This window comes from Macaca thibetana, chromosome 3 (genome assembly GCF_024542745.1).
Source record: "Macaca thibetana thibetana isolate TM-01 chromosome 3, ASM2454274v1, whole genome shotgun sequence".
NCBI lineage: Eukaryota > Metazoa > Chordata > Mammalia > Primates > Cercopithecidae > Macaca > Macaca thibetana.
This window is the reverse complement of record NC_065580.1, coordinates 102276692-102301541: the sequence shown is the minus strand read 5'-3', so window position 1 is coordinate 102301541 and position 24850 is coordinate 102276692. Positions and strand designations below refer to the sequence as shown.

At 40.2% G+C, this 24850-nt stretch overlaps 2 protein-coding genes across 2 annotated transcripts in view; both read left to right on the top strand.

The window, feature by feature from the left end:
• The window catches only part of NEUROD6 (neuronal differentiation 6), a 779410-nt gene that overhangs the window by 271071 nt on the left and 483489 nt on the right, over positions 1-24850 (top strand). The window lies entirely within an intron of this gene.
• Positions 1-24850, top strand: part of PDE1C (phosphodiesterase 1C) — a 534574-nt gene that overhangs the window by 452547 nt on the left and 57177 nt on the right. Inside the window, exons 10-14 of the mRNA XM_050784828.1 lie at positions 125-226; positions 795-915; positions 11193-11274; positions 14579-14699; positions 16327-16502. Coding sequence (XP_050640785.1) covers positions 125-226; positions 795-915; positions 11193-11274; positions 14579-14699; positions 16327-16502 — 602 coding nt within the window. The remainder of the gene's footprint in view (positions 1-124; positions 227-794; positions 916-11192; positions 11275-14578; positions 14700-16326; positions 16503-24850) is intronic.

Sequence of the window (24850 nt, the reverse complement as noted above, 5' to 3'; positions counted from 1 at the left end):
ATGAGAAATATCAGAAATAGTTAACTGATTTTGATTACCAGTGGCAAAAACAAAAAAAAAAACCCTGATTTTTGTTTTCCATTTTTGACTTCCATCCTTTTTCCTCCATGGTTGTCTCTAAAAGGGAGTTTCGAACCTTGGTCATTGAAATGGTGATGGCCACGGATATGTCTTGTCACTTCCAACAAATCAAAGCAATGAAGACTGCTCTGCAGCAGCCAGAAGCGTAAGTGTGCTTGCGGCTTGTGCTTGTGTTTGTATAGGTGTTTAAATGGGTCCTTGTCCATGTGGCTATCCCTTTAAAGAGCATCTCCTTTAACACAACTTTATAGAGTGTTCTCATGCAATGGTGATGTTTGAAGGAGAAAGCATAAAAGTTGTACCTATCACAATGAGGTATGTTTTCATCAGGGTTGAAAAAATAATAGAGGTAGTATCAGTTGTCCCCAGTGAGAATTTAAAATAATTCCCTGTGGGAAACTAAATTATCAGAGATCCCCAATGCAGAGGCAACACATAAAAGTCAGTGACTCTTGGATTCTTGCTGTCTTTTTGAAGGATGCGGTCATCCCAGAAATGGATTTGAGTCCAGAGAGTCCAATTCTGTAAATATGGAGACCAAGTTAATGAGTATCCCAGTTGTAGGATGAAATGATGTCTTTTCCTCAATTTAACTGAAGTGGGGTTTGAGATGGAAGAACAACAGAGATTAAAAACTTAATAAGTTTTTAAAAACTCTTATTGAGGTTCTGAAGAGTGTGGTCATCATGTGTTTGGGTGCTTTTGGTTTACAGCATTGAAAAGCCAAAAGCCTTATCCCTTATGCTGCATACGGCAGATATTAGCCATCCAGCAAAAGCGTGGGACCTCCATCATCGCTGGACAATGTCACTCCTGGAGGAGTTCTTCAGACAGGTACCTTGTTGCTCTCTCTCCATCAGGGCTGTCATCACTGGATATTTGATGAATTTTTTATCTCAGTAATGCTAGGGTAAGGACTATTGAGATTACAGTAATTTTGGAGAGGGGAGGGGGACTCCACAGATTATTTTGCTTCTTGGTCATGTGATGTTTGAGTCTCACCTAAATACTGATTTTTAGGACATTATGGTATTTCTAGCCTATGCATTTCTGTTTGGCGGAAAAAAAGTGTTTCCTTGTGGCAGTCTTTTGTCAAAATGTCATTTGAGGGGTTCTTTTACTTTTTTTTCTAGTAGCTTGACAAAATGACAGTTACTTTGGCATCACGCTGTAGGATAAAGATGTTAATCTTGAACTCATGTCTCTATTATAATTGGTTGGGTTGTTTCTTTCTAGTGGACAAGTCCATGATGCAAAATTCTAAACCAAATGTGGCAATTTGGGGTCAGGAAATCACTAGAAACTACTATTCCAATTATATTTAAACTTCACTACATCCTAAGTTCCAGAGTTGTGTTGTCTATAAGAATAGGCAGGATTGGTCTGGTGCGGTGGCTCATGCCTGTAATCCCAGCACTTTGGGAGGCTGAGGCAGGCAGATCATGAGGTCAGGAGATCGAGACCATCCTGGCCAAGATGGTGAAACCCCATCTCTACTAAAAATATAAAAATTAGCCGGGTGTGGTGGCGGGTGCCTGTAATCCCAGCTACCTGGGAGGCTGAGGCAGGAGAATCGCTTGAACCTGGGAGGCAGAGGTTGCAGAGAGCCGAGATCACTCCACTGCACTCCAGCCCGGTGACAGAGTGAGAGAGACTCTGTCTCAAAAAAAGAATAGGCAGGATCTTTAATTATTATAAATTGTTTAGAAACAAATTTTAAAACTGCATAGAACTAGAGAAACAGAAAGGGAAATAAATTCTTGGCACCAAGGCCAAAATGTTTCCAATTCAGGCATGTGCGCTAACCTTATCTCTAGAGGTGCTGCCATTCAAACATCTGCCTCCAGACATGCGGGCCTGAGATTGAAGGCATGGTACATAGATTTGGGGACCTAAATTATAATTAATTAATTCAAGTTAATATAGTTAATTCAGTTAATTCTTGCTAATTCAAGAAAGAGGTTCAACAGCATGGATTCAGAGACTTCTGATTCCATAAAACACTACTTAATAACACGAGTCACAACTTCATCCTGCAAACTGACAAGAGATGGGCTCTTTTGCTATTTATTTAGAGTTCTGAAAGACAATTGCTCTTGTGATAATTCTTACTCTTATATTTCGAGTTTGAATGGAGAAATTGTAGAAGGCACCTGTGTGTGTGTGTGTTTTCCTTCTGAAGCTATGCATACTATCTAGTAATGAAGTGGGGCTAGAGTTAACAGCACATTAAACAAATGCCAGAAGATCCTTTATTGGAGTTTATTTCAACTGATTTATGGCCTGAGTCTAATCAAATTGCTTCTCTAATTCCCTATGGTCTTATCTATGATTTATGTTGGGAGGGTTGGGGGAGGGAGGGATTTAGGATGAGGTTGGACCAGATGTTTTCTTAAGACCCTTTTGTTAGGAAATGCAAGGCATTTCCTTCACTCTGTCTATGGTGCACATGCACACATGCACACATGCACACACACACGCCACAGCACCCTCGAGCTGTTATATATGTATGTCAACAGGTACCCTATTTAGTTTATGGTTAATTCTCTTTGCAGAGTCATTGCTCAGCCTCCCAGAGTAGTTCTCAAAGGGGACTCAATGGTGTGGGAGGAACTAGAACTATACAGGTGACTCTGGAAAATCATCCTTCACCAAGGGCTTCTTTTGAGCTATTTTTCCAAAGGCTGTTTTTCTAATAGTAGTAGGAAGATGTTCTCCAAATCTCCACTCCCCCTATTGTGCTTTTTTTGATAATACTTTTGCAATATCACCCTGTATTAGTCTGTTCTCATGCTGCTAATAAAGACATACTCAAGACTCAGTAATTTATAAAGGAAAGTGGTTTAATCGACTCACAGTTCCACATGGCTGGGGAGGTCTCACAATCATGGCAGAAGAGTAAAGGGACGTCTTACCCAGTGGCCAGCAAAGAGAGAGAATGAGATCCAGGCGAAAGGGATTTTTCCGTTATAAAACCATCAGATCTCCTGCGACTTATTCACTACCACAAGAATGGTATGGGGAAAACCACCCCCAGGATTCAGTTCTCTCTCACCGGGTTCATTTCACAACATGTGGGAATTATGGGAGCTAAAATTTAAGATGAGATTTGGGTGGGGATACAGCCAAACCATATCATTCTACCCTGGCCCCTCCCAAATCTCATAGTCTCACATTTCAAAACCAATCATGCCTTCCCAACAGTCCCTCAAAGTCTTAACTCATTTCCACATTAACTCAAAAGTCCACAGTTCAAAATCTCATCTGAGACAAGACAAGTCCCTTCTGCCTATGAGTTTGTGAAATCAAAAGCAAGTTAGTTATTTCCTAGATACAATGTGGGTACAGGCATTGGGTAAATATAACCATTTCAAATGGGAGAAATTGGCCAAATAAAGGGGTTACAGGGCCCATGCAAGTCAAAAATCCAGCATGGCAGTCAAATCTTAAAGCTCCAAAATGATCTCCTTTGACTCTATGTCTCACATCCAGGTCATGCTGATGTAAGAGGTGGGTTCCCATGATCTTGGGCAGCTCCGCCTCTGTGGCTTTGCAGGGTATGGCCTCCATCCTGACTGCTTTCATGGGCTGGCAATGAGTGTCTGCTGCTTTTCCAGGCACATGGTGCAAGCTGTCAGTGGATCTACCATTCTGGGGTCTGGAGGACGGCGGCCTTCTCACAGCTCCACTAGGCAGTACCCCAGTAGGGACTGTGTGTGGGTGTTTCAACCCCACGTTTTGCTTCCATACTACCCTAGCAGAGGTTGTCCATGAGGGCCCTGCCCCAGCAGCAAATTTCTGCCTGGACATCCAGGTGGTTTCATACATCCTCTGAAATCTAGGCAGATGTTCCAAACCTCAATTCTTGACTTCTGTGCGCCCACAGACTCAACACTCTGCAGAAATCTCCTAGGCTTAGGGCTTGCACCTTCTGAAGCCATGGCCTGAACTGTACCTAGCCCCTTTTAGCCATGACTAGCATGTCTGGGATGCAGGGCACCAAGTCCCTAGGCTGCACACAGCCATTTTTTCCTCCTAGGCCTGTTGGTCTGTGATGTGATGGGCTTCCAGGAAGGTTTCTGACATGCCCTGGAGACATTTTCCCCATTGTGTTGTCTCCTTGTTACTTCTGCAAATTTGTGCAGCAGGCTTGAATTTCTTCTCAGAAAATGGGTTTTTCTTTTCGATTGCATCATCAGGCTGAAAATTTTCTGAACTTTTATGCGCTGTTTCCCTTTTAAAACAAAATGCTTTTTTTAAAAAATTATACTTCAAGTTCTAGGGTTTCTAGGGTACATGTGCACAACGTGCAGGTTTGTTACATATGTATACTTGTGCCATGTTGGTGTGCTGCACCCATTAACTTGTCATTTACATTAGGTATATCTCCTAATGCTATCCCTCCCCGCTCCCCGCTCCCCGCTCCCCACAATAGGACCCGGTGTATGATGTTCCCCTTCCCGTGTCCAGGTGATCTCATTGTTCAATTCCCACCTATGAGTGAGAACATGAGGTGTTTGGTTTTCTGTTCTTGCGATAGTTTGCTGAGAATGATGGTTTCTAGCTGCATCCATGTCCCTACAAAGGACACGACCTAATTCTTTTTTATGGCTGCATAGTATTCCATGGTGTATACGTGCCACATTTTCTTAATCCAGTCTATCACTGATGGACATTTGGGTTGATTCCAAGTCTTTGCTATTGTGAATAGTGCCGCAATAAACATACGTGTGCATGTGTCTTTATAGCAGCATGACTTATAATCCTTTGGGTATATCCCCAGTGATGGGATGGCTGGGTCAAATGGTATTTCTAGTTCTAGATCCTTGAGGAATTGCCACACTGTTTTCCACAATGATTGAACTAGTTTACAGTCCCACCAACAGTGTAAAAGTGTTCCTATTTCTCCACATCCTCTCCAGTACCTGTTGTTTCCTGACTTTTTAATGATTGCCATTCTAACTGGTGTGAGATGGTATCTCATTGTGGTTTTGATTTGCATTTCTCTGATGGCCAGTGATGATGAGCATTTTTTCATGTGTCTGTTGGCTGTATGAATGTCTTCTTTTGAGAAGTGTCTGTTCATATCCTTTGCCCACTTTTTGATGGGGTTGTTTGTTTTTTTCTTGTAAATTTGATTGAGTTCTTTATAGGTTCTCGTTATTAGCCCTTTGTCAGATGAGTAGATTGCAAAAATTTTCTCCCATCGTGTAGGTTGCCTGTTCACTCTGATGGTAGTTTCTTTTGCTTGCAGAAGCTCTTTAGTTTAATGAGATCCCATTTGTCAATTTTGGCTTTTGTTGCTGTTGCTTTTGGTGTTTTAGACATGAAGTCCTTGCCCATGCCTATGTCCTGAATGGTATTACCTAGGTTTTCTTCTAGGGTTTTTATGGTTTTAGGTCTAACATTTAAGTCTCTAATCCATCTTGAATTAATTTTCATATAAGGAGTAAGGAAAGGATCCAAGCCAAAAGAACAAAGCTGGAGGCGTCACGCTACCTGACTTCAAACTATACTACAAGTCTACAGTAACCAAAACAGCATAGTACTGGTACCAAAACAGAGATATAGACCAATGGAACAGAACAGACCCCTCAGAAATAGTACCACACATCTATAGTCATCTGATCTTTGACAAACCTGACAAAAACAAGAAATGGGGAAAGGATTCCCTATTTAATAAATACTGCTGGAAAAATTGGCTAGCCATAAGTAGAAAGCTGAAACTGGATCCTTTCCTTACTCCTTATATAAAACGAAATGCTTTTAACAGCACCCAAGTCACCTCTTGAATGTTTTGCTGCTTAGAAATTGTGTCTGCCAGATATCCTAAGTCATTTCCCTCAAGTTCAAAGTTCCACAGACCTCTAGGGCAGGGGTAAAATGTTGCCAGTCTCTTTGCTAAAACACAGTAAGAGTCATCTTTACTCCAGTTCCCAACTAGTTCCTCATCTCCACCTGAGACCACCTCAGCCTGGATGTCATTGTCCATATTATCAGCATTTTGTTCAGAGTTATTCAACAAGTCTCTAGGAAGTTCCAAATGTTCCCACATTTTCTTATCTTCTTCTGAGCTTTCCAAACTGTTCCAACCTCTACCTGTTACCCAGTTCCAAAGTCGCTTTCACATATCAGGCATCTTTACAGCAGCACCACACTCTACCAGTACCAATTTACTGTATTAGTCCATTTTCATGCTGCTGATAAAGAATACCCAAGACTGGGTAATTTATAAAGGAAAGAAGTTTAATTGACTCACAGTTCGACATGGCTGGGGAGGTATCACAACTGTGGTGGAAGACAAAGGAAAAACAAAGGGATGTCTTACATGGCAGCCAGCAAAGAGAGAGAATGAGAACCAAGTGAAAGGGGTTTCCTGTTGTAAAACCATCAGATCTCATGAGACTTATTCACTATCATGAAAACAGTATGGAGGAAACTGCCCCCAGTTATTCAATTATCTCCTACCGGCTTCCTCCCACAACACATGGGAATTATGGGAGCTACAATTTAAGATGAGATTTGTGGGGGAACACAGCCAAACCATGTCATGCCCTCTACAGCTAAGAGTATTTGGTCCATGGCTAAAGGATAGATAATTGCTAACTCATATAAGTTTGAGGTATTACAGTGATTCTTTTTCTAATTATGAGGAAGTAAAAATGAATTACTTAAACATATGAACATTTTTTTCCTCATAAAGGAAACCTTGTTTGCACATATATATACTCAAATAAAAATGTGCTGGAGGCAATATGAAAATAACCATATTGAATTTCTTGCCTGTTGGGAAGGGACTGTTAACTCATTGCACTGGAACTATTTTTTTGTAATTATAATTCAGTAAATTATTTTCATTGACTTAATATTTTAACCTAGATGCCATAAGCTATAGTAAGTAACACATGTAAGAGAAATGTTGCCTCAGCTCTTAACTATAGATTTTAAATTCGACAATTCAAATGGGAAATCTCAGTGGCACTATAGTGTTTTTAAAAATTACATTTGGAAAGTTGGGTTACATTTTAAAATAAGGGCATAGTCTCAGTGCTGATGGACCATACATTCCATGGTTTGCTAAGAGAGTAAGTTACATCTTCAGTTTTATAACCATAATTTACAAAATCCAAGCCACCTCCTCAGGGTACTTTTTGATGAAATATTGACTTTAAAGAAGTATAAGTTCACCTCGTTGGTAAATACATCATGTTGTAAAAACTGTGAGGTTCATTTTCTTTGTATTGCTGTACAATTTTATATTTTGCAGACATCTCTTACAGTTCTTTTAATGTGTCTATGGTATTTTTCCCATTTTTATTTATCACACATGTTGGTGAGTTTTTCCTTTTTTCTCTATGAAATTATCAGATTGTTTTATTGTTTCTCTTTTTGTTTATAGTGCCTTCACTGGTCTTTTTATTTTTAGTAATTCAGTTCTCCTTTGAGCCACTTCCAGCACAATCTGCATTAATGTGATAGTTCTAGTTTTCTTCTCTTTTCAGTATCTTTCCTATGCTCTGCTAGGTCTCATTTCCCTGAGCCCTTGTTCTTGATAATTTCAGGAGCTTCTTTCTGTTAATAGTGGCACCATTTTTCTGATGAGTGTTCCCCATCTGCTGTTTGAAGTTCTCTATTCCTGCTTTTGCTGCTGATGTTATAATACTTCCTTCTCCTCCCTTTGCTCTTTTTTATTTATCTCTTCCTTCCTCTTCTTCTTCTTCACCTTTTTCCTCTTCCCCTACATCTTCTCCATCATCTCTTTGTCCTCCTCCTTGTACTCTTCCTTCTGCCCCTTCTCTTCCTCCTGTCTTTTCTTCTTCACTTTGTTATTATTATTTACCATCTTTGAGTGAAATGTATTCTTTTCGGGTCAACTATTTGCAGATTTGTACCACAGGGCAATCAGAGCAGTAGTATTCCAAGCTATCTAGAGTTGTCCTTGGTTTATTATGAGGGTCCTATGAAGTGGTGTGTGAGTGTGTGTGTGTGCGTGTGTGTGTGCATGTGTGCCTTGACTTTTTCCTTACTTTTGTAGGGCCTCTTATAATTCAATGTCTATTCTCTACCTAGCCTCTTGGCATCTTGCCTCATTCCTCTTTGATATTTACAGCATTTGGCAGCCCTTTCTCATATAGTTTTGATTTGAGATTACAGATTTTCACTTGGATGTGTGATTGCATTTCTTTTTCTTACCCTCCTCATTTTGAGGTGATAATTTCTGAAAGAGCTAAAACTTTACTATGCTATCTTAAATCCAACATCACAATGCCTTTCTCATATGTTATATTTGTGTCTTCCTCCTCTGAGAAAGAAGAATATACGTTGCTGTGCTTTGTTCAACCTGATCCTTCTGTTTCTTTCCCAAACATTTCCTTTTTCTTTCTGAGAAGACTCACTTGAGATATTACCTAAATGTCTTTGGAAGCTCTTGCACTGACAGGTGCCATCTTCTCTGAACTTCCAATACAGATGGGGCCTTTGTTTCTTTTGACTGGTTTGCTGCCTACATATAGCTACCCCCAAATGTATAACAACACACATAAATAGAAGTTTTGAACTCACTCATGTAAAGTATAGGACTCATGTTTCTTGATTGGCAGGTGGTTCTATGATAAGCAATGATTTTAGACCATACCCTGCCATCTACCTGGCTTCCAAAGTGCTTGTCTACATCAAACCACTAAATCAGGGAAAGCATGGAGAAGTAGGCATAAGAGATGTTGTAGGCCTGAACTGCTGAACTGTGGCAGAAATGCATCCCTTCTCTTCTTCTGTTATTGAGCACTAACTGGCAGTGATTCTAGGCAATGGAGTCTAGCTGTGTAGACAGGAAATGGAGGAGGAGAAGAATAGGGGTTTGGTTAACAGCTACTTGCCTAATTGCTCTCTTTAGTTTGTCTGTCATAAATGTCTGAGTGACCAAAGGAACTTGAGTGTTTCTAACCAAATTAGTCTTCTCATTTATTCAACAGATATTCATTATCTTCCTTCTGCATGCCAACTACATGACTTTATCAGTTGGAGTTATCTTAACCCCTACTGCAGGAATGATATTTAATTTTCTGAGCTGTCCTGGAAGAAGAAAATGAGTGATTTTTTAAAATCCTTTGTGTAAATAGAGAATTTTGCCCTCTTTTGAAAATGTTGACCTCTTCAATAAAGAGGAAAGTGTATGAATAATTTTAAGCTATAGCTATAGAGTCATACAGTATGGTGTTATCACTCAAGTTGGATTCATCAGTAGAAGTTTATTCCTCTACATTATTATCAGCACTGTTTTTTTTCCAATTCATAAGTATATCTGCTTTCCAAAGGGAATTCAATTACCTCTGTTTTAAAAATAAGCTTTTATTAGTTGAGTCTACATAGCTCAATTAAATACAAAGCATGTAAATTATGTGTATATTTGGGTATGGACAAGTTCGTGGAATTAGAGTTATTTAGTATCAGGTGATTGTTCAATAATGAAATCCAAATTGGTGTTTATACTTTAATAGCCAAATGGAGAGTGTTCACACCCTCCCCATTAAAATGTACTGACAGAACAATTTGTATCCCTGCTACATGGGAATAAAAAGGGTTTTATTTGTTTTAGCTGAACTATCCCACCAAACCATCTACATCACTAGAATTTATGTTATAAATACACTTCCTTTTCTACATATCGCCTAGGTAGAAATCACTCAGGAGGAAATCATTTTTATCATGCCACTTGAGAGAGTAGTTTTCGGTAGAGCGTACTTAAATAAAGAAGCCATTCGTCCCCTGGGGTGTCGATATAGGAAGAGGGTGCAGAAGGAACTGAGCCACTTAGGGACTATTCCTAAAACCCTTGGATGTCCCCAGCTCCCATTGTGATCCCACTGTTGAATTTCCTTAGACACACACTCCTTTTCCGTCCTTTCAGTTAATGCTGCATTGAGCCAACATGTGTTCTCTTCGGTAGCATGCCTTAGAAGGAAGAATCATCCAGTTTTGAACCAGGCCTGGTTGCAGGTTGTTACTATCCTTTATTTGCTATTAAATTAATTTATTGACAGTACTTATTATAATCAGAATGTATTAGGTGAACAAATTCACTAAAAGTTTCTCGAATCTTGACCTTAAATATTAGAGCCACCTGTTGGGAAACAACAGTTCATTTTATTTATTTACATGCATTTTTCTCTTTCATCCTTATAACCCTATGAGGTAGAGATTACTATCCCACATTTAACAAGTGATAAAAACTGAAATGCATGGAAAGAAAATAACTTACCTATGATCTATCTCACATCTGGTAGGAGAAAGAGATTCAAGCACAAGTTAGTAGCTACTATCCTGAGCCAGTAAAATGAATTAGCACAGCTTCACTACTATAAGAAGGGTGACATATTTTTTTTTCCTTTCCTCTGGGGGTATGACAAGTATTAAGCCTCAGGCCCAAGTTTTTAGAAAACATCTCCATCATTATTTAGACTTTTCATAGTACTTATTATGGTGATGCTTTTTGGCAAGATTGAGAATATATTGGTCGGACAATTATGTTTTATTGTTGTCTGACTTCATAGACACAAGCAATTATTTATTCTGACTCTTTTTGGTCCACTTTTCATTATGGACTAACCTCTGAGGTTAAGAACCGAGAAGCACTTGCTCCAAGTGTGTGTGACTTTAAGTAGCACTAGGGGATCAATCTCAATCAGTCCAGTTTGAATTTTAGTTTCAAACACTGCCCACATCTGGGAGGAGTTCACTAGCTAGACAAAGACCACAGGTTGACCCAGGATGACTTAGGAAAACACAGAAATTCTGCCTGCAGTGCTGGCTGTAGGCCACAAGACATATTTCCTGTTGCCTTATTTTCCATGGAGGTCATAGTACTGCCCAATGAGGCTTTCTTTACAGCAGCATGAGTTTTGTAGTTGGATGGAACTATTGGATCCCAGAGGGCTACAGCCTTTTCTTGTCTTTTATGTAGAGAAGAAGTCTCCATAAAGACTTATTATATAATGTAATTGTAATAATTAAAATAAAGACCAGTGGCCTCTGTGGTGGCAGAAGTCTCTAAATGAAATCTGGGTGACCCAGCCTACTGTTCCTTAATTTACTATGACCTTTTATTTTTCCAGGGTGACAGAGAAGCAGAACTGGGGCTGCCTTTTTCTCCTCTGTGTGACCGAAAGTCCACTATGGTTGCTCAGTCACAAGTAGGTACGTGTTTGCCAGCTCTTTGGTTAGAAGGAAGCACCAAAGCAGGAAGCCTGTAGAAGTAAGCACAGATGCTCTGAGCAGTTCTTTGACTGGGAAACTGGCTCCATTCTGCTGTGTTGTGCTCATGGCTCTGCCTGATTGGATTTATGGAACCACTCTGTCCATTCTTCTCCCTGGAATGTGGGTGTTCATGGGAGAATTGGACAATGATACTCTTGGTGTCTCTGTCATTCCCTGTCAAGAGAAAGAGGGGGTCCCAACTCTCCAAGGAGATAACAAATGTCATTGGCAGGAAGCCCATTCTACTCTATCCCTCCATTCTGCGTGTAGCACTGTAAGCTGCCAAGGCATTTCTACTCACTGATGCTTCTTCTAGCCCCATTTTCAGGACAGCCCCGTTTCCTGGTTGAATCTACTTCCATGAATGGATCTTTCAAAATATTTTCTTCCTTCTTTCCTGTCTTCCTTCCTTTCTTTTCTTTAAAGCACTTTTTTTTTAGGTAAGGATAACTTTTGAATTGCTGATAACCATAATATATGCATTTAAAAAATCTTCATCTATGGGAGAAGGCACCAGTGCCCTATCTGAATTAAACGTTGTCAGTGATCTCCACCTTTGAAAAGTCTGAAATCATTTAAGAAAATTCAATAAGAATTATGGATTTTTCTACTTTTGTTTTGAGTGCTTATGCTTTTTAAATAATATATATTGAGTCTTCATATATTGGGCACTGCTAGACATGGTAATAGATGTTATAGGAACAAAGACAAATTATACGTGGTACTTGCTCTCAAACACATTAAACCAGTATTGAGTGATGGGCAAAATGTTACAAAAACAAAAATCTATTAGAATATTATAATGCTAAGGTAGACTTTTGTACATAGTACAATAAGGTACACAACAGAGTGTGTGAGCCATTAGGTTTATTAAGGGGTAATATTTGAGTTGAGTCCCAAGAAGTGCGTAGGCATTGTTTGGGCAAATGGTGTTCTGTGTTGGAGGTGAGCTAGGGGTGGGTAGAAGGTCATTCCAGGCAGAGAATGTAGCATATACAAAGCAGGGAAACTTAAAACTGCCTAGTATGGTCAGCAAATTCTAAACATTTCCATATGGCAAGAACATTGGGTAGGGAGTAGGATGTAGTGAGGGACGTATCAAGCCCAGATTTTATGTAGTGTTAATAATAGCATGTGTTTATACTTTCTTGTAGGAAATGAGGGCATATCTAAAGAATTTTAAGTGAGGTTAAAAATATATAAATTTATGTTTTAGCCTGTGGGCTTAATCTGGCCCACCACCTGTTCTTGTAAATAAAGTTTTATTACAACACAGCTAAGTGCATTCATTTACATATTGTCTATGACTGCTTTTGCACTTCAGTGGCAGAGTTAAGTGGTTTTGATAGAGATGCTATGGCCTGCAAAGTCTAAAATAACTATCTGGTCCTTTACAGATAAAGTTTGCCAACCCTGTTTTTAGAAGATTTCTTTGCCAGTAGCATGGAGGATTAATTGGAGGATTTTCAGTAAGATTAGAGGCAAGGAAACCAGTTGGGTGCCTCCTACAGGATTACAAAGAAGAGATGATGAATATCAGAACTAAGGTAGTAACAGAGCCTCTCCAGAAGAGAGGTGGCACATAAGGTGTCAAGGATTTGACTGAATGCAAAGCTGAGATAAAGGCAGAACTCTAGATTAAGTGGTTGGACTATGGTTCCATTTACAAAGGTTGTGGGGAATCTTATGAGTTAGTTCTGGTTTGGAAATGTTGAGCTTAGTTTGTCAGGAAAAAAAAAGGCAAAAGTAGTGTCATCAAATACTTTAGTTTCAGCTTAAAACTACACTATAATTAATCATAATACACAATACATACTACACATATACAATTACAAAACTATATTAGCCATAATACACATTTGGCTATCACTGTTTCCTTGTCAGTCAGGACACTATTGATATTTGGTTGAGACAGTTCTTGTCTTGTCAATTACATTGTAGGACTTTTAACATCCTTTATGCTCAGCATTAATGCCAGCTTTACCTCTACCTGGGCCATTGTGAAAACTAAATATGCATTCATACATTTCCAGATACGACCTTCAAAGGAGAATGGGCATTTCCTCTGGTTGATATTTAGTTTCCTTCCAGTTTTCATGTGGCTGTGTGGGGAATTACCACCGTCCCCACTAGCTTCAGCTCCTAGTTTTTCTCCTGATTGTCACAGAATATTTGGGTGTCTGAGCTGTTAGGACAATCTCTGTGGCCCAACTTCAGCCATCTCTCTAGCATGGTGATCTCACAAAGGTATAGTTCTAGGTCTGAGCCCTTTTTCACTTTTCAATTCTGTTTCTTCCAACTCTGTTTGCCCCCTCCCATCTAGATGCACCCCCTGTACCTCAAAGTCTAGCATATATGAACCAAAGCCCAGTCATTTCTTGGCCACATTCTCTTTCCATTTTCTGTTTTCCCTGCTTTGTTGTTGGAGTGTCTTTGGCAGATCCCATACAGAGGCAGTACCACCTCCTGCTGTACGGGTATCTGTGCCTGCTTTGCATTTCCACTTTATAGTGGCACTGGTTCCAGCCTTTTTTATTTTTTTTTTTTTTTTTAGCAATTGCAATAGCTTCTAAATGATTTTCTCATCCTTCTGCCTTCCTGCTTTCTTCATTATTATCTTGCCAGATTAACTTTCCAAAGAACATTTAAAAACTCTTATGACAATGCTGCTCAAACATCTCCAGGAGCCTCCCGTGTCTACTTAAGTCCCAACCCTCTATCTGAATACTTAGAAGCCTCCCTTCCTAGAGCTGTCAATAACTTGCCTTCCCAAGCTTTCCTTCCACAAATCCAAAAGAATCCCTACTCCCTAGTCAGTCCCCAGACACATCTTACACCCTCCCATCTCTGTCACTTGGCTTTTTCCATTCCCACTGCCCAGAGTGAATAGCCACATCTTCCTCTCCACCCATTCTTAAGGGCTCAGCTCAAATGTCACAACTTCAGGCAGGTCGTGTTGTTCAGTCTTAGTCTTTTACAGAGTTCCTATCACAGTGCTTGTTCTGTAGTGGGTGTTGAGTATTTCATAGGTACTTTATTGAACTGTATCCTGAAAAGTCATAGGAAGTTATGTAGGAGAAATGAAACTGACATGTAATATTCAAATCAAGGAATATATAAAGTGAATAAGATCAACCCATTCTCTTGTAATCTGATCTGGAGCTTCTAGATCAGTTTCTTCTGGAAGTATGGAAAGGCCCAAGGTAATATATGGTTACTCTGAAGCATTGCCGTTTCCCTTCAGGTTTCATTGATTTCATCGTGGAACCCACCTTCACTGTGCTTACGGACATGACCGAGAAGATTGTGAGTCCATTAATTGATGAAACCTCTCAAACTGGCGGGACAGGACAGAGACGTTCAAGGTCAGTGGGGAAGCCTGAGGGCTGGGGGTGAGGTTGGCCTGTCCTTGAGGATAGAATTCTTCTTTTGCTGGGGATGGGGATGGTATGTCATAATGACATTTGCCTTAGCTCCTTCTCATAAAAATTTGTCTGCCTCTTTCCTTTTCTCAGAGGAGTTGAAATTGTATTATCTGTACTCTCTAAGCTAAACTGTTAAGAGGTGCCCAAGGTCTAAATCATGACCAGCAGGAACCTGGTGCTGCCCCTCCACCACCCCATTTGGTGCATGTTTACCTGCTGTGCCCAGACAATCCTTGCTCATGTAATACTCCACAAAGACATTACCACTCCTCGAGAGTACTTACAAAGAAATGAAACTGACATTCATTTCAAGGTTTGCACAAAGAATGAAGTAGAGAAAAAGAATCGAAAGCTTGAAATCACCTTCTACCACCGCATCATTATATCAAGGGTAGATCAGTAAAGAGTACAGGCTCTAGAGTTAGAATGCCAGAGTTAAAAACTCCTGACCTCATCACTTACTAGCTGTGCAATCGCAGGCAAATTGTCTCACTTCCCCCATCTGAGAAAACGTGGATTATAATACTCAGAGGTGGCTGGGAAGATTAAATAAGATATTTAATCTATGTTAAACCTTACAACAGGGTCTAGAACAGAGGAAGTGCTAGCTACAATAAAGTCTTTATTAGATATACTACTACTATTAATCTCCTTGTTCTTGTAAAACATTGGGCTTTGTCATAAAGGAGGAAGAAGAGAAATGGAATGAATAGGAAAAGGAGAAGCAAAGAGCAGGAAAAGGAGTAAAGAAAGACAGGGGGACCCCAGGGATGCTCCAGATGGATAGACCCTCTTAAGTTTGCTAACAAGGAGGACAGAGCCCCTGGCAGAGTCCCCATGGCCCCACAGCTCTTCAGGCAGTGACTGAAATATATTCTGCTTGTCTAGTCCATCATGAATTTGTGTTCCTACCAGTCATTGCTTTAACCACTTGGTAGCAGTAGTTACTTCTTTGAGATTTTCCAGAAAGATGGTACTTTCTAATATTTACAAAGTTACCCATAAGGTCTTTTGCATGACCTAGTCTCTCACTATCCCCATGCTGTCCACGTTTCCATCTTCTTCCAGCGATTTAAGGAAATTATCACTTCCCCTGGACTTTGGTATACTGGGATCAGAAAGACCCTTGCAGGGGAATGGTAGAGCTGGAAAGAAAGAGGAGCAAGTTGCTAGGTAACTTGGAAAAGTGGTCAGTGTGGAAGCAGATGGGTGAACTGCAGAATTAAGTGGATATCCCAGTTCAAATTAGTCAGTTTCAGAGAAGAGAGCAGAGAAAATTCACATGAGGGGGTTCTGGTTATTGGGAAAAGAGAAGAGGCCAAATAGCAAGGAAGAAATATGAAGAATATAGAGACTCTTGAGACTGCAATGTTGATATTTTTCCTGCTGAAAATTCAGAATTTTCCACCTGTCATATGTGGAAAATAGAATAATTATAAACCTCAGGACCCAGAAATTTCACAGCAATAACTTGATGAGTGCTAACCACTCCTCCCCAGGCTAGTTCATTGGCAGACATTTTCCAAACACTAACTCTCTTCTTTGGTATGATATTTTTGTTTTCCAGTTTGAATAGCATCAGCTCATCAGATGCCAAGCGATCAGGTGTCAAGAGCTCTGGTTCGGAGGGAAGTGCCCCAATCAACAGTTCTGTCATTCCCATTGACTATAAGAGCTTTAAAGCTACTTGGACCGAGGTGGTGCACATCAATCGGGAGAGATGGAGGGCCAAGGTACCCAAAGGTAACATGCCACAGACCTGTCCAAGCCAATTCAGCACCCAGTTGTAAAACAAGGTTGTCTTCCCTGAGTTATGTGTGTTACAAATAAAGCACAGTTGCTCAGGATGCAGATTCAAATTGCTGAATGTTAGAATCTACCATCTTTTGATCTTCATAATATCTACCAATCAATGCATGATAAAATGCAGCAGACCTGCAAGCCTCCTGACATGATGCCCTTTATGCTGTGGCACTAAACTCCTTTTTCTGGTATGAAGACTCTACAGGAGATGGGTGTTATTATTTCTTGATTTCTGCTAAACCATCTTGTCGTTTTCACTGATATCATGTGGCACAACTGTGAGGCTTTTATTTCTTCTTTTACCTAAGTAAAGACCTGCTAATAGCCACCTTGCCTTGGCCATTATGTTGGGATATAAGGAGCTTTAATTTTCTTACATGCATTTCTATATTCCTTTCATATTCTCAGTTTCCCTTCACTCATTGCTCAAACCATATATATGATCTTCTAAGATGATGGTAAATTGTTGGTAAACAGAAATTCCCTGAAGTAGACATCATCAAAACTAAAAATTGTGGCCCTTGGTACTGTCAGCAGAAAAGGGTGGAAATTTGTATGATGTGGGAAGCTTAAATTCCTTTGTTCATGTGTGCATTTATGACTACTGAGCATGTCCTCCATGATGGGTACATTCTACATGATCATATTAGGGAGAGAGGCCCTCGTGCACAGGTAGCACAAACCTGAGATAAGGGGTCTGACACTGTGATGCCTGATTTAAGGTAAGGACAAATACATGGGTGGCTCTGGGAGCCCAGTGAGGGAACTGAGCTTCCTGGGGGTGAGCCCTCAACAAGAGTCAGTTTTTGCTAACATCTATTGCATGCCTACTGTGTGCCAGGCTGTGCCGGGTACCCAGGGTACAGAGATGAGTAACAGGCATCCTTGCCCTCAAAGCTCACAGTCTTGTGGTAGGGGAGGGAAAGAGACATTACTATATAGTTTCATTCAAAGGAAGAATGGAAGTTCAGTCAAAGCCCTGAAGTTGCCACCAGCACCACCAGCCTAAGCCCTAGGCCTTCACATCAGACAAAAACACATCATCCTCTCCCCAAACACAACATCTCACATTTTTACCCTCCCAGTGTCAGTATACTGGGTGAGAAGGGTAGGGACGGTGGGTAAGAACATGTTCTAGCAGTGTTGGTTCCTGTACATCAGGGTGGGAGGTGGGGGTTCCTATTCTAGTGTAGGAAAGAAGCAGCCTCACTGTTGGAGTTATTCAAAGGCTTGTCCACAAAATTCTGTCCAATTTTGTGACTTGTCCATAAAATTCCATTCAAGTGGCTGCTCATTTCAGGTGAGGCAAAGGGTTTATATTTATGGCACTTTTAGGGCATAATTGAATCCTTATCATTTCAGGACAGATGTTGCACCCTGAACTGTGGAGGGAGCCAACACCTCTTCCATATTTTAAGTGCATCCTCTCCTAGTCCATTCAAATGCTTTAAACATTCGAATCCTCCCTGTTGGCAGGTATTGCAAACAGCAATGGCAGCTACTGCATCATCTGCAAAGAAACACTCTCTTATAATCAATTACACTCATTACACTTGAAAATTCAATTTCTGACAACATGCAATTTAAAGAGGTACTTCAAAATAATTTGTTTGCAATTATCTGGCTTACTAAAATTACCTTCAGAAACTAATCACCTGGGGAAGCATTTGACAGTTTCAGGAGAAAACTGGCCCTTTAAAAAGAACAGATAAACAAACAGCTAATAATTTTTAAATGCATTAGGTATGGGGATAGAGATACTGTATGTTTGAACTATTTTGGAAGCACAAAGAATTTGTCTGTAGCCCTGCTTGGGCATTTGGGAAGGCATCATGTGGCAGGACTTCTGGGATTAAGACCTGAATGAGGTTGTATTTAGAAATGGGAACAAGAAGAAAGGGCTTGGGCAAAGGCACAGAGCCTGGTGTTATGGATATTTTGTGGGAGAATAAGTTGGTTGTCAGGGCACATTTCAATTAGCAGGGAAGGGGAAAGAGAATTGAGGACTTGCAAGGGTTTTTTGTTGTTGTTGTTGTTGGCAAATTCAGATAGGTTCTTTGAGGCTCACTTTGGGGATGATAATGTACATCACAGAATTGAGGTGAATAGAAATAATACCTATAAACCACTGAGAAAGGAGCCTGCAAGGTTGGTACCTAAGTAGTAGCTGTTATTTATGCAAATTGGAAAAGAAGATTAGAGATTTGAATACAAAGTTAAGGTGGTGGTGAAAATACCAACTTATAACTAATATTTTATAACATTCTTAGCAGCCTAGTAATGCTGTTGACTGGTTGACTGGTGCTAATAAGAAATCTAGTTTGCATCTGTTTTCTGTTGGTGGTGGCTGTTTTGTTTGTTGCTCTTTTTTTCCAGATGACCCTGATTTCAAGAAAGGCTGTCCTCCATGGGGCACTTGAACATGTATTGTTAATAAATGCACTGGAAATGGGTCTTGGTTTTGTTAACCAACCTGATTTACAAAACTAGGTAGGCAAGAACTGATAATTATTAGGAAAGATTAAATAAATATTTTTATAGCCCTTAGAGTTAAAAATCACTATTCCCAACCAAAGATGTATGGACATAACAATTTTCAAGTCTGATCAGTATTGATTAATTTGCATTCAGTATTTAGTACTTTTTTTAACACTTATTTTCTGGTGTAACACTAATGTGTTTAGGTTACAAATGCTGAAATATAAAATACATATATAAAAGAAAATGAAAATTGCTCATTACTTCTCTAGACACATATAACTATTATTAAAATTCTGATGTAATTCTTTTTAATTTGCTTTTCTGTAAATATGTATAAGTAAAAATTTTGCCCATAAATTGGGATCATAATATAATATTGTCTTGTATTTGGCCTTTCTCCTTCTGTTTTGAGTATTTTATTCTGATACTGAATATTGTGATTTACAATATATAAAGAATTATTCATTTACATATTTTTCTCATTTTTGAGTTTTTAATGTTGAATGAAGTTTTCTGTCAGCTGGAGCACTTCTTTCACTAAAATTTCCAGGAAGCAGGAACACCTTCTAAGTTCTTAAATGTCTAGAAGCACCTTTCTTTTGTTCTTGTATAGAACTGAGATTTGAACTAGTCAAAATTCATATAGTATTTTGGGTTTTCTGGTCAGTTTCTCTCTCTTTTCTGTTTTTTTCTCTCTCCTTCTCTGGTTGTAGGCATTTCAGAAAATTATATCAAGGGATAATCAGCCCAATATGATTTTTAACTGAGACCCTATAGTATCATTATTCAGGAAGACAAATAAAGAAATCAGTGTATTTCCCCAAAACTGTGCAGACATGCATTGTGGGTAGAACTGGCTCTCCACTGGGAGGAAGCAAATGTATGGATCTTGAGGGTTCTGCTCTGCCTTAACTCTTAACTGCTTACTCTTGGTTGTTTTTTATCACAAGTCCCAACACTGCAGACAGTCTGACATGGCAAGCCAAAGGAAACAGAATTGAACCTCACACCTCTTGCTTTCGACTAGTCAAGAAGCCTAGCAGATGCTAAATCTAAGACCTGAAAAGCGAATTCTCTGTGTACATCCTGTGATTGGAATCTATGAGTGTGTACAAAATAGCTGTTCTCAGCTCCTTTTTAATGTATATATATAAACCAGCTTCTGGATCCATTGATTTTTTCTTTCTTTCTTTTTTTTTTTTTTTTTTTTTTTGAGACGGAGTCTTGCTCTGTCACCCAGGCTGCAGTGCAGTGGCCCCATCTCAGCTTACTGCAAGCTCTGCATCCCGGGTTCACACCGTTCTCCGGTATACCTCAGCTTCCCAAATAGCTGGGACTACAGGCACCCGCCACCACGCCCAGCTAACTTTTTTTGTATTTTTGGTAGAGACAGGGTTTCACCGTGTTAGCCAGGATGGTCTCGATCTCCTGACCTCGTGATCTGCCTGCCTTGGCCTCCCAAAGTGCTGGGATTACAGGCGTGAGCCACTGCGCCCGGCCGATTCACTGGTTTTTTTGAAGGGTTTTTTTGTGTCTCTATCTTCTTCAGTTCTGGTCTTATCTTAGTTATTTCTTGCCTTCTGTTAGCTTTTGAATGTGTTTGCTCTTGCTTCTCTAGTTCTTTTAATTGTGATGTTAGGGTGTCAATTTTAGATCTTTCCTGCTTTCTCTTGTGGGCATTTAGTGCTGTAAGTTTCCCTTTACACACTGCTTTAAATGTGTCCCAGAGATTCTGGTATGTTGTATCTTTGTTCTCATTGGTTTCAAAAAACATCTTTGTTTCTGCCTTCATTTCGTTACATACCCAGTAGTCATTCAGGAGCAGGTTGTTCAGTTTCCATGTAGTTGAGTGGTTTTGAGTGAGTTTCTTAATCCTGAGTTCTAGTTTGATTGCACTGTGGTCTGAGAGACAGTTTGTTATAATTTCTGTTCTTTTGCATTTGCTGAGGAGTGCTTTACTTCCAACTATGTGGCCAATTTTGGAATAAGTGCGATGTGGTGCTGAGAAGAATGTATATTCTGTTGATTTGGGGTGGAGAGTTCTGTAGATGTCTATTAGGTCCACTTGGTGCAGAGCTGAGTTCAATTCCTGGATATCCTTGTTAACTTTCTGTCTCATTGATCTGTCTAATATTGACAGTGGGGTGTTAAAGTCTCCCATTATTATTGTGTGGGAGTCTAAGTCTCTTTGTAGGTCTCTAAGGACTTGCTTTATGAATCTGGGTGCTCCTGTATTGGGTGCATATATATTTAGGATAGTTAACTCTTCCTGTTGAATTGATCCCTTTACCATTACGTAATGGCCTTCTTTGTCTCTTTTGATCTTCGTTGGTTTAAAGTCTGTTTTATCAGGGACTAGGATTGCAACCCCTGCTCTTTTTTGTTTTCCATTTGCTTGATAGATCTTCCTCCATCCCTTTATTTTGACCTATGTGTGTCTCTGCACATGAGATGGGTCTCCTGAATACAACACACTGATGGGTCTTGACTCTTTATCCAGTTTACCAGTCTGTGTCTTTTAATTGGAGCATTTATCCCATTTACATTTAAGGTTAATATTTTTATGTGTGAATTTGATCCTGTCATTATGATGTTAGCTGGTTAGTTTGCTCATTAGTTGATGCAGTTTCTTCCTAGCATTGATGGTCTTTATAATTTGGCATGTTTTTGCAGTGGCTGGTACTGGTTGTTCCTTTCCATGTTTAGTGGTTCCTTCAGGAGCTCTTTTAAGGCAGCCTGGTGGTAACAAAATCTCTAAGCATTTGCTTGTCTGTAAAGGATTTTATTTCTCCTTCACTTATGAAGCTTAGTTTGGCTGGATATGAAATTCTGGGTTGAAAATTCTTTTCTTTAAGAATGTTGAATATTGGCCCCACTCTCTTCCAGCTTGTAAAGTTTCTGCCAAGAGATCCGCTGTTAGTCTAATGGGCTTCCCTTTGTGGGTAACCCAATCTTTCTCTCTGGCTGCCCTTAACATTTTTTCCTTCATTTCAACTTTGGTGAATCTGACAATTATGTGTCTTGAGGTTGCTCTTCTCGAAGAGTATCTTTATGGCGTTCTCTGTATTTCCTGAATTTGAATGTCGGCCTACCTCGCTAGGTTGGGGAAGTTCTCCCGGATAATATACTGAATAGTGTTTTCCAATTTGGTTCCATTCTCCCCATCACTTTCAGGTACACCAAGCAGACGTAGATTTGGTCTTTTCACATAGTCCCATATTTCTTGGAAGCTTTGCTCGTTTCTTTTTAGTCTTTTTTCTCTAAATTTCTCTTCTCACTTAATTTCATTCATTTGATCTTCAATCACTGATACGCTTTCTTCCACTTGATCAAATCGGCTACTGAAGCTTGTTCTCAGTAGCCATATTTTTCACGTAGTTCTCATGCCATATTTTTTAGCTCCATCAGGTCATTTAAGGACTTCTCTACACTGTTTATTCTAGTTAGCCATTTGTTTAATCTTTTTTTTTAAGGTTTTAACTTCTTTGCAATGGGTTCGAACATCCTCCTTTAGCTCGAAGAAGTTTGTTATTACTGATCGTCTGAAGCCTTCTTCTCTCAAATCGTCAAAGTCATTCTCCGTCCAGCTTTGTTCTGTTGCTGGCAAGGAGCTGCTTTCCTTTGAAGGAGAAGAGGCGCTCTGATTTTTAGAATTTTCATCTTTTCTGCTCTGGTTTCTATCCATCTTTGTGGTTTTATCTACCTTTGGTCTTTAATAATGGGGATGTACAGATGGGGTTTTGGTGTCAATGTCCTTTCTGTTTGTTAGTTTTCCTTCTAACAGTCAGGACCCTCAGCTGCAGGTCTGTTGGAGTTTGCAGAAGGTCCACTCCAGACCCTGTTTGCTGGGTATCACCAGCGGAGGCTGCAGAACAGCAACTATTGCAGAAGAGCAAATGTTGCTGCCTGATCCTTCCTCTGGAAGCTTCATCTCAGAGGGGCACCAGCCATATGAGGTGTCAGTCGGCCCCTGTGGGGGATGTCTCCCAGTTAGGCTACTCAGGGGCCAGGGACCCACCTGAGGAGGCAGTCTGTCCGTTCTCAGGTCTCAAACTCCATGCAGAAGAGAACCATTGCTCTCTTCAAAGCTGTCAGACAGGAACGTTTAAGTCTGCAGAAGTTTCTGCTGCCTTTTATTCAGCTATGCCCTGCCCCCGCAGGTGGAGTCTACAAAGGCAGGCAGGCCTCCTTGAGCTGTGGTGGGCTCCACCCAATTCGAGCTTCCTGGTTGCTTTGTTTACCTACTCAAGCCTCAGCAATGGCGGACGCCCCTCCCCCAGCCTCACTGCTGCCTTGCAGTTTGATCTCAGACTGCTGTGCTACAGTGAGCAAAGTTCCATGGGTGTGGGACCCACTGAGCCAGGAGAGGGATATAATCTCCTGGTGTGCCGTTTGCTAAGGCAGTTGGAAAAGCGCAGTATTAGCGTGGGAGTGACCCCATTTTCCAGGTGCCGTCTGTTACGGCTTCCCTTTGCTGGGAAAGGGAATTCCCCAACCCCTTGTGCTTCCTGGGTGTGGCAATGCCCTGCCCTGCTCTGTGGACTGCACCCACTGTCTGACAAGCCCCAGTGAGATGAACCTGGTACCTCAGTTGGAAATGTAGAAATCACCCATCTTCTGCATTGCTCACACTGGGAGCTGCAGACTGGAGCTGTTCCTATTGGCCATCTTGGAACCTGCAAAGATGACATTTAAACCCCATCCTCAGTCACTGAAGAAGGATGAGATAAAGCCTGAGTGAATATTCCAGGAGACCTTCTGTGGTCCTGCATCCTACTGAGAATGCCATCTCACCATCTTCTTCTGCAAGAGCATTTTCACTCTGTAGTTGTACCTTTCTATAAAGGCCAGAAGACATACTTTACATGTACATAATTATGTTATTTGTGAAATCTTTCCTTACCTTTTCAATGTAAATTACAAATATATTCTTTTGGGGAGTAGAATGTCATGAAATACTGAATGGGAAACATTTAACATTTAAATCAGTGCTTCTCAATTCTGCATGTTTAAATCACCTGGAAAACATTCAAACTATCCTATTATTGCCCTTCCTTCTCCAGAATCTTATTTAATTTGTTTGGGGATGAGGCTAGGGCATTGGTTTGGATGGATGGGTGGATGGATGGATGGATGGATGGATGGATGGATGGATGGATGGATGGATCAATGAATGAAAACATGATATATTAAGGAAGACATCTTAGGTAAGCAAATATAAAGGCAGGAGAAATAGACTAAACCAGATATCATAGACTTCCACAAAACACATGTCGTAAAGCCTCATGATCATGTGAACCTGGACCAAATTTGGACTTTGAGCTCTTTAGCAGCTAAAACAAAGGGAAACATGATAGATGCATAGTCACTCTGGTGTCCATTAGATTAAAAACAAATAGATTATTTATGAGCATTAGTTTTTTTCCAGGACCAAGGCTAACACAAAGGAAATAAAGAAAACACCTGATAATGATGTGTGGAGCATTTTAAAACACATCTGGAGAAAAATGTAATAATGATTTTCCCAATGAAAGTTTATGGCACAGGTTGGAAGACCTTTGGAGTGAATTAAGTGCTACAGGGGATGAGTCTCTAGAACCTTGGGAGAATTGGGCTCTGTTAAGTGTCTTCTGTGTAGGATATTCTCTACAATGCAATGCCACCTCATTGCCTGCAAAGCTCTGCATGATCTGAACCCTGCTTGTCGTTGGTCATTTGACCACACCATCTGTCACTAAGCCCTTGTCAAATTTACTTTAACCATACTCAATGTTCTTTGAGCATACCAAGCTCATTTCTACCTCATG